Below are 10,547 nucleotides of genomic sequence, written 5' to 3' on the forward strand. Positions count from 1 at the left end.
TCTAATGCTGCAGACAACTTGGCTTCATTTTCAGTGTACTTTTGTGTGTGGATGCAACAAAGAAGGCAGTGACTCCGGGAAGGTTATTTGACTTCAGAAAAACATGTGAATTAGAGTAAATTTAGCACATACTAAATACTAACAGAGCAGACCTTTCACTGAAAATGATTGTCTGGCATGTACAGACATATTATATCTAATCTAATATACAGATTATATCTCAGGGAACATGAAAGCAAGACAGAAGGCTATATGCAGAGATAGGGTACACTGAAGACCCACAGGACTTTTGCTGCCTGAAGGGCCAGCCTCCAGTAGCACAGGGCTCAAAGAGAACTCACGGAGTTGGCACATACTATGATTTTTGATCTGAGGGCATTAGGGAAAAGGACAGTCACACCCTCTCTTGATTTCCATCTTTATTGTCTAGTCTTCTACTATATACTTCTTTTCTTCAACCTGTAAAGCACAACAAAATCTTACAAGCAATATAGGAATTAAAAAGTAGCTTTCTACCCTTTCATCAGACTGGGTTTTTTGTGATGTTCTGGCAGTGGGGCGCTGGAAAGTTTGTGTCCATAAGGTGTGGGTAGTACACGTAGTGAGTCATGGATCTGTGTTAACGGTGATGTTCTAAACAACAGTTCCCTGGCTTCATATGATGTAATGCTTCTGTGGTCCTATACAACTTCCTCACCTGGATCACAATTCTGCCTTTCCTCCTCCTTTCCTCTAAGCCGTACCCCTGAAAATCCTATCCACAAGCTGGAGGAGAGAGGACCACTGACAAATATGGTGATAAGGACTGGGAAAGTGTCAGAGCTCAGGAACCACATTTTATAGAAATATCCTAGGTACGTTCTTAAAAGAAATGTAGACAACTCCCACTACTCCTTAGCCCAAAGACCTAAGTTCAGGACCTAGAGCGTTCCTGGCTCAAGGTCTCCTCTGACCAACAAAGGAACAAGCTTAGTGCAGCTCCTAACAACTTACCAACATTACAAAAGACATCAAATTGTAATTTTGAAAGATGTATTTTAGTGCGAGTATCAGCAAATTATCAAAGACAGGTGGTATCCGAATTCAGCACCTCCTGTGTTCCCATAAAATAGACCCAGGCTCTTCAGAACTGTGGGATTGAGTTTTATTGTCTTCTTGTTGACATTTGTATTCTGTTTTCATTTCTCTTTATTTTACAGGATCCAGGAGGCTAACTCATTTTTACTTTGGCATACTGGGTCCAGGAGGATGTCCATGCCCACGAAATAAAGCAGCTTGCAAGTCTTCATACTTGATAAGCCTAGTAATTGCTACACGAAAGGCCACCCCAAAGAGGAGTGAGCCTATGAAGACATAAATACGACCAAAGACTACTCTTAAGTAAACCACTGGTTCTTGGCTCTGTCTTATTGTGCGCATTTTAAGCGGAAGGGGTCCACTGTCTAAACTCCCTCCAAGTCCATCTCCTATGCAGTTCGGAGGGTCCCAACCCACATGACAATGGCAGTTCCGACGGTTATTGCATACTCCTCTGAAATTGCACTTTTCTGGGGTGCAGTCGTAATCCAGTTCAGTTAAAGATCCATTGCAAGACCCATGATCGCAGAATTTAGTTTGGGAACAGGGAGTACCATATCTCACACGTCCAACATCTGTTGATTCTGTTGCTCGATGCTCATCGAGCCCAAAACAGGAAAATCCAGAAATAACTGACTGGTGGAATGAAACGTGTTCCTGCAAGTGTGGAAGGTGGGTGACATTCGTACACTGCAACCTTCCGCACATCTTATCGTTTTCGGCACAAGCTCTGAATACGAGGCTTTCTTGTCTTCTCTGACAATGTCCAAACCGATAGCTTTCCTTATTGATGTCATAACACCTTTTATTACCTGCACGGGCACTTACACCGAAGATTTCCTTGCAATGTATATCACGATCGGTGCAGTTTCCTTTATAGCAATAGCCCTCTTCTGAGCATGGGGTTCCATCTTGCAGATAAAAGTCTGTTGGGCAAGTGAGTATACTCCCATTACAGTACTCTGGAAGATCACAAATGTTCTGGACACTTCTGCAAAGTGTCCCAGAAGGACTGTAGGTGCAGTTTGCACAACATGGTTCCTTATCACAAATGCTACCCTTTGAGAATCTGCAGTTATTCTGACAGCACAGATTTGCATAACATGCCTTGTTTGAGCCACAGTCACATTGCTCACCTTCATCTAGTATGGAATTTCCACAAACTTTATAGGTATGTGTTTCATTATAATAAGTAGTAAAGTCAGAGAAAAGACATTCCATCACACCAGGGGTACTGAGTATTTGGTTTAACTCTGCAACGGAACAATTGCTGAAAGAATCTGTTAACCTAGGATTCTTGAACATAATGCAGGTTGCTCTTCTCTGGCAAAAACAGCAAGTCTCATCATCAAGATTCAGACCCATATTCCTCCCAACACGATTGGTTACGAACATAGACATAAATATATAAGCTCGGCCATTTTTACCAATAAGGGTTAGGCCATTGGGACTACATACACCACGTGCAATTGGAACAGCGTCATCATCCTGAGGCCCGTAATTATTAATTAAGCTTGATGCATCAGGCCTAAATCTGTAGTAAAAGTTTGACAAATAGTAATTATGAATAGGCCCTCCCGGCATTTTGAAGTCATGTGGAAATGGATCTCCTCTGTTATATACAGATAACATAATAACATAGTAACGCATGTGAATGCTGGACATAAAACTGTCCATTAAGCTGATTAGTGAAAACAAATACCGGGCACTCCTATCAATAGTCCTGGCTATAACATGTACCGAGTAGGTTGCTTGAAAATGGCCTTTTATAGCAGCTGGATGTGAAGCGTAGTCTCTACTAGACATTCTGGGAGCCACATTGGAATTTGGTCTAGATAAAGAGGGGCCTGTGCTATGGTCCATGTGCTTCCATTCATTCACAGGCCCCACGGCACCAGATTCAGCTACTACCTGGGAAATAATGTGCTCAAACCTGTGTGAATCATTGAGGGGTTTGATTTCATAGGCAAGGTCATCAAACATCAGGACCCCGTCCAGGCCCCCATAGCAAGTATCCAAAGTGACCATCGATTGAGGGATCCCCTCCAGGTAGCCAATATAGTAACAATCTACAGGGAAATAAGGGTAATCCATCTGTAAAGCTCCTTGGTCATCTTGAGTTGTCAGCAGCAAGTGTCTGGGCCAAATAAGTGTCTTTCTTCGCAGGTGGATGATATGTCTCTGGCCCCTAAAACGCAAGCTGTAGGAGATCCGTCCTGGTGCTTGAAATCCCTTACCATGGTAGATCTCCTTCCGAGGAATGACCACCTCCGAGGAGGTGTAGCGCCAGGTGGGAGGTCCTTGAAAACACTGGCCGGGAACCAGGAGCAGCACCCAGAGTGCAACCAGCAAGAGTGGGGCCCTGGGGATCACTGGTCTTTCTACCAGCCTCATGCCCCAGCTCACAGATAACATCCTGGACGAAGCGAGGCTAAAACCCTCAGTTGTGGCCACTGCCTGGCATGGGAGACACTGACAGTGGACAAAGGGCTTCTTCAGGCTCCCAGACCTGCTGGTTACCCAGACAACTTGAGGAGTTAGGTAACAGTTACTGGGTGTGGCAGGAGTGAGTCAGACAATGTTAGCTGAGGTTGGGGTAAAATGGTGTCAAATGCAGCATCTACAAATTCACCTGGGAGAGAAAAGGCAGAAGAAGCCAGAGTGTCCCCTCTGAACAAGCTCAATCCTTTCTGATATTTCCTGACATACAAATAACATTTTGACATACAAAAATACATTTTCAGTCATCTGAATGTATTTGCAACCCAATATTACTCTGGTTCTGTTTCTGGAATTCAAATTTTCTTTTTATTTGTCATCATAATTCTTACATTTTTTGAAGTGGAAGGTAAATCTTGTGAAAATCATCCATTTAACTGTGATACTTTATTCTTCAAAACTATTTTAAGTTGAGTTTATAGTTAAGGTATTTAAAATGGATTAAACTTTTTCGATATTATTTGAGCGTGTTGAGATTTCCACATGATGGATGTTCTCCAAGGCTGTACACTCTGGCTGCTGCTCTTGGTTCCAAGCCAGTGTTTTCAAGGCTGTCCCACACGGTGTAATATTTCCTCAGACGTGGTGATTCCTCGGAAGGAGACCTGCTACAGTAATAACTTTCAACCTGAGAGTTCTGTCTGTCATCTCTCTGATCTCTAGAAATTTTATAAATCCAGTATCTTGTGAACATGATTTATCCCTTACCTTGTCTGAGTTCTATCAGTTGGTCACCTCCAATCCATAGTGTATTCCACTCTTGGCCATTGGGATTTCTTCAGGCTCACAGGCTGATCAGCTCTCAGTGGGGGATAGCAGCACCCACGCTTGCTATGAATATCTAAGAAGTGTGTCACACACCTTTCTTAGGTTTATTATTAGTGCTTTCGTGTCTCTTATTTTTGTAGAAGGAAAAGCAGCCTCTCAGCTCCCTCCAAAATGCTAATTAGGGGTCTGGAGAAATGGCTCAGAGGTTAAGAGCATTGCCTGCTCTTCCAACCATCTGTAAGGAGGTCTGGTAACCTCTTCTGGCCTGCAGGCATACACACAGACAGAATATCATATACACAATAAATAAATAAATAAATAAATGAATGAATGAATGAATGAATATATAACAAGCTCATTAAGTAAAGTGAGAACAGAGTAACATCACCACAGAGTCCCTGAAAAGCCCTGGCTCAGATACATGGACAAAACCTACAGTCACCGAGATAGGTTCTACAGCAGCAGGTATCTTATACAATTTGAGGAAACCATTGGGTTTTATTGAATTACCTCCTCTCAAAATTTTCTATCTCCTCCCCGTATTCAGGGGAATAATCCACTGCAGAATGACTGGAGTCAGATTGCACTTTCCTAACTCCAGCCTCTATCCTACTAACCAACAGGAGCCCATAAATAAACCTCTGCTTCCCACTGTGGCCACCAGCAACACTACATCCTCAGAAGGGTGTCTACAGTGGTAAGGGGTTTCAACATGACAGTTACAGCTGTAATGTTTCAGAACTATAGAATTTTTAAAAATTCCATCTCTTGTGAACACTTTATCTCTGACCCTGTCTTACTTAATTCCAGCTGTTACTCCCCTCCAACGCTTACCATATTTCTTTCCTGACCACTGAAATTTCTACAAATATGCAGACTGATCTGTTTTCAGCAGGGATAGCAGTAGCCACCCTTGGTATGAATGTCTAAGAAGTATGCCACGTACTTTCCCCAGGTTTATCATTAGTGCCTTCACGTCTCTTGCTTTTGTAGAAAGAAAAGCAACCTCTGGGTTTCTTCCAGAAAGCTCATTGAGGAAAGTAGGAACAGACTAACATCACCACATAATCCCTGATAAGCCCTGACTCAGAAACATGACCAAAATCTGCAGCCACATAGATAAGTTGTATAGCAGCAGGAATCTTATTTATGAGCAAAACATTGAGTTTTAACAATTGACCTCCTCTGAAAAGTCTCTATCTCCTTTATGTGTTCAGGGGGAAAATCCTCTACAGGACCACTGGAGTCCTATAGAGGACTGCACCTTCTCAGCTCACCCAGCCAGCAGGAGGCCATAAATAAGCCTCTGCTTCCCTCTGTGGTCACCAACATCACTGCACCTAATGACACCAGGTGGCTCTTGGCAGAGGGAGGGAGGAAGTGGTTGGATCCCTGTCTGGCTGTGGAAACAGATGAATGTCCTGTCATGAATTAGGTTGAAAGGAATCATGCGCTCTCTCATGGGTCACAAATTTGGGGACATGGGCTTATACTGCAATTTGGGAAAGGCTTCTCAAGGCTCATGACTCTGAGACTCCTCATACCACCAGGCTGGATTCCCAAGTCCTGTGTGGACGTATGAGCTCAGCAAGCACAAGGGGAATTACGACTAAAGAGAAGGTACTGAAGGACACTGAAGAGGGTCCCCTCTTTCTAGCCATCTCCGATAATGGTGTGACTGTCCAGCCTCACGCCGAGGCTCTGTGCTGCCCCCTGCTGTGTGAACAGAGAAACACAATCATCACTAGAAAAGCTGTATATAGTGGGGGTGGATAGGGAAGGAAAAGAGATTGGGTGTTCATCCTAGAGTTTAGAGTGCGCCATTTTTCATAATACTGATGGGGTATCTACACAACTAGGGAATGACAGAGCCAGCTTCTCAAGCCACTCCACACTCCAACTCCAGGTCCAACCATGTGGTTAGTCAGAGCACCTTGGAGTCAGGTCACAAAGGCAGGTCACGTCAGCAGGTTACAGAGCACAGACTACAGAGCAGATCTCAGATGTCTCCTGGTGACCAGATTCATCTTTGCATGATCTGCCTAGACAGACCCAGAGAACTGGCCCCACCCAGCTAAGTAGACTCTCAGGTGCAGGTGACACAAATCAGGCAGAGAAAGATGAGAGGTGAGAGGAAGGAGAAGGACAGAGATAGAAAATATTAAATATTTACACAGTTCTGTGCCAATCCCTGACCTCTGATACCCACAGCACAAGTGTTCAAATATCATGCTGTGGGATGGAATGTAGATGAATAAAGTTACTGGTGAAAATAAAGGGACGGAAGTCTGGAGTTTTCATAATGGCGTCAAACACTCAGTACTGACCCAACCCTGTCACTGTTCCGTTTCCAGCTTCCGGTAAACATGTCCTTGTGGCATGCAAAGACAGCAAGCTCCCTGACCGGTCTGTTTAGAAAGAGCCTCACCATTTGTGCTCCTCATGTTCCTCTGTCCCACGTAGACTCTGGTCCTCCAGATCCCGATGTCTTCTCAGTGATTCAAGCCCTGTCTGCTCCACAGCCACAAACCCCACCTGTAATGGGCTCTCGGTTGACCCATGGTCCCAAATCAATCTGCCTTAAGCAGGTGTTTTGATAGTTTTTCCTCTGCTCCGTACTACAGGAGTAGGCAAGCAGGAGCTGAGGCACGTCATGTCACTCCAAGTACCCTCTCAGTCTCTAGCAATATGTCCCCTTGTCTCCAACAATGCAGCCTCAAGAATCTTCAATTCACTCCTCGAACATGGCCACTTGAGCTGAAATTAAATTTGTTAATTATTCCCAACAAGCCAATAACACAACAAACATTTCCCAGCTATTCCCATGGAAGCGCTGGTACATCCTCCTACTCTAAGCTTGGCTTACCAGGGCACCTCTGAGATTTCAGCAGTTGATTTGTTTTTCATCCAGAGAAAACTCCAGCTGCTTTACAGAAAGGCAGAAATATGCCGAACCTTCTGGAAGAGCAGCTGTTGACTGACTTCAGCAGGGCAGCTTAGGTAGCCAGCTTCCTCTGGGCCCAGTTTCTGGCAGTTGCATTGGTCAAGCCTGATGTTGTGCCCACTTAGCACTCCCACAGTGCCCACCCAGTCCGGAGGCAGCAAGAACCTCTAGGCAGAAAATGCAAGAGCTGCCTGCACCTGTGAGGTTCTAATTATACTGCGGTTTCACAGTTCAACCACTTTTTACCGGGTCTCCTCACAGCAAACCACAGTCAATGCAGTTGTCAACCTCCAGGCAAGTCCCTCCTCTGGGATGGCAGTAGAACACATCCCACTCGCCCCCATGCATTCCAACTCTCAAAAGAAACAAACTCCCTCAAAGCTCCTTCACAGACGCAACCAAATTACACACAGATTCCAGCAATATGAAGCTAGCCCTTTGCCATTTTCCAGGATGTCCAAGCTGCTGAAACCAACCTGTGAGGTCAGAGAACTGACCACCCAGATAATATTTATGCCTACTCATGAGGCATCTGTAGAAGAGGCTTTCTGGGATGTATTTTCACCTGAGGCATCTATGTTTCCTAAGTCTTAGGAGCATCTTTATGAACGCCATACTCCCCTTCACAATGCCACATCAGGAGAGGAGATCTGTGTCCCTTGCTCTCCACAAGAGATCAGAATCCTGATGTCAGTCATTACAATCCCCCAGAACTACTTTTAAACAGTAGTTATGGAATCCTCGCTGTGGGAAAATACAGGGCTAGGGTCCGATACATCCAAGCATCTGTAAAGGCCTCAAGTCTTCAAGGAAACAAAATTAATCACCATAAAAAGTAGATTCTGAAACTAGGCTTCTGTGCCACTTGTAGCCTAGGCAGTCACTCACTAGTCCTGGATAGGGAAAGCATTGAGAACAGCCCTTCTGCAGCAATAGAAAAGGTGAACAGTCACTCACACTCAGACAGGGGCTTTCTGACTGCCCTGAGCTTGTCTTAGGAACAGTAGAAATGGTCTCCGAATTTCTAAAATACGTTCCAAAGGAACCCATGGCCAATGAGGGCAGTGGGGCCCCATTTGGAAGCAAAGCCCATGGAGCACAGGTGGGAAGCAGGTGAGTCAGTACACTAAGCAGACTTCCCACCTCGGCCAATGCCCGGAAATTAAAGCCTTTCCAGAGCCACCAGGACCCGTCATTGCTGGTTGTTCCTAGCATCTGCTTCACAGGGGCCATTCCTACTCAGACCTTGAAAGGAGATTGTGGTCACCCGGCCCACAATTGGGGAAAGAACTGAAAGCTAACGCCTCTGTATTCATTTTGCCTATGTTACCCTAGATACACCAGGTTCAAACTGAGAATCTATACACAGCCCCAGGGTAACTGCCACTATTAAATACCAGATTGGAGAGGTGGGAACAAAGCCTTTAAGGATATTTTGGGAATATGGAATCTGAAAGATAACATGCAGGACCAAATTAAGATGGAGAGAGACACAAAGTCCGCACCCCAGGCATTAGTAAGAAAACCCCATCCAAGAGCCCTGTCAGACACCAAAGTGGTAGAGGAAGGATAAGTGTGTCTATCCCAGCAAGAGTTTCCTCTCCTAGATCAAGTCTTAGACCCAGGACTAGTCAGGAGCCAACCAGGATCCCACTGCAGAGCTCTGAGTCCTTCCGCTCTGAGTCAGAACACATCAGAAGCAACAGCATCTCTACTACAGATCTGTTCCTAAGTAAAGCCATGTACCCAAAGACAACACTGATGATGGAGGACTTTGTGGTGACTGTGTCACAGTAGGAATATTGCAAAAGAAAGAAAGAAAGAAAGAAAGAAAGAAAGAAAGAAAGAAAGAAAGAAAGAAAGAAAGAGAAAAGATTAGGCTCTCTGCTTACACAGTGGCACAGATTCTGATCCCCGTAAACCACTGCAGGGCTAGGTACTTAAGTACCATCTGCCAAGCAAGTTGTGAAAATAGACTCTGACCTGAGATCCCTCATTAAGGGCAGTATGGAAAAACAGGACAAAGAACATCATTCATTGCAACAGAAAAGGGGAAGCTGTAAATTGCTCCAACTTACAAGCAAGGGGAAAGGAAGCAAGCCACACTGGGTCTTCACATAGTGCAGGAATAGCAGGGGACTCTGCAGGTTATACAGCAGGTGGTGCCCAGTACATGAGTGGGGAGTACATACACTTTGTCTACAACCCACCTTGCATTTATACTATAAATGTAGCACTTGCCACCGAACTTAGCTTAACACTGTGTTGCTATCCATTGAACCAAGGGCCATGTGCCTGCCAGGAGAATGCTCAAGTATTAGATCACATTCTCAGTCCTACTTCAACACAATACAATGGCAATTTCAAGTTAATGGGGACATCACTAAAGATAATCTGTAGGGTGGGCTAAAAGACAGACCTGCACCAATTGTCCAGAATGTAGAGCTCAGAAGCAGCAAGCAGAACTTGTCCGACTGGAGGGCAGGACTGCTCACCAAGAACTAGCAGACATTGCTACTGGGCACACTGGAACCACTCCTCCATCAGCAGTGGAGCCCTAAGTGCAGCTGCATAATTGTTACACAGCAGCATATCTGCAACAGCCTCCAACAGAAACAGGCAAATGCCCCTCCATGGAAGAACAAAGTCCGACACATTTGCTCGTGGGAAGCATAAAGAAGGTTTACAAGGGTAGAGCAGCACACAGAGCAGCACACTTGGATCAACTTCATGCTGAGGATGAGAAGGACCAACAAGGGAAACAGAAAAATAAGTTCTTTCCATAGGATTCCCTTTCACTCACCCCTGACAATCCTAATGAGCAAAGTCTGACCACTTTGTTGAGAGAAAGGAAAGCCTGTGCCCTGTGTTCCAGGGTCAGGTCCCTGCTGTCAGGCAGGGAGAAATACCAGGGTGACCCCCAGGAACAGGGGGTGACTAGGCAGAAGACCATTAGTGAACAACTGTCATGACATCACGTAAGTGCTGTGAAGGGAAGAATAATAACTTGTAAGAGCAGACACGGGTTAAAGGGCAGCAGATGCTCCACACAGACAGGGAGACCTATACGGGTCTGTATAGGATGGGTCTACATAGTCCTCGTGGTGTTCAAAGAGGAAAGGGCCGGCGTGCCTTAAAGCACAAAGTCTGGATTGTCTTCACATTGCTTGCAGCTTCTGCCCTTCCTCTGCCCACATATCAGGGTCTCAAGACATCACCAACGTCCCCTCCAGGGGACAAAGGCAGCATGTCAGTCATG

General features: G+C 45.1%; 1 protein-coding gene across 5 annotated transcripts; it reads right to left on the bottom strand.

Moving 5' to 3' along the window:
- Positions 1-1,122: 1,122 nt before the first annotated feature.
- On the bottom strand, positions 1,123-10,332 carry LOC146892515 (disintegrin and metalloproteinase domain-containing protein 21-like). 5 transcript variants are annotated; one of them, XM_087911476.1, is made up of 4 exons: positions 7,211-9,673; positions 6,773-7,101; positions 4,285-4,609; positions 1,123-3,709 (listed from the first exon to the last, which is right to left on the bottom strand). In XM_087911476.1, exon 4 carries the CDS (start codon positions 3,490-3,492, stop codon positions 1,222-1,224), a length of 2,271 nt encoding a protein of 756 aa, XP_087767602.1. In that variant the 5' UTR covers positions 3,493-3,709; positions 4,285-4,609; positions 6,773-7,101; positions 7,211-9,673; the 3' UTR covers positions 1,123-1,221. The 5 variants fall into 5 exon arrangements, with proteins under 5 accessions (XP_087767602.1, XP_087767599.1, XP_087767600.1 ...); XM_087911473.1 differs by having other exon boundaries at positions 1,123-4,184; XM_087911474.1 differs by lacking the exon at positions 7,211-9,673 and adding an exon at positions 9,708-10,332 and having other exon boundaries at positions 1,123-4,609.
- Positions 10,333-10,547: the final 215 nt, after the last annotated feature.

Source organism: Myodes glareolus, chromosome 11 (genome assembly GCF_982192425.1).
Source record: "Myodes glareolus chromosome 11, mMyoGla1.1, whole genome shotgun sequence".
Taxonomy (NCBI): domain Eukaryota; kingdom Metazoa; phylum Chordata; class Mammalia; order Rodentia; family Cricetidae; genus Myodes; species Myodes glareolus.

Coding starts and splice junctions, on each gene's coding strand:
- LOC146892515 (XM_087911474.1), bottom strand. CDS start 3,492: ATGTTATCTGTGAGCTGGGGCATGAGGCTGGTAGAAAGACCAGTGATC.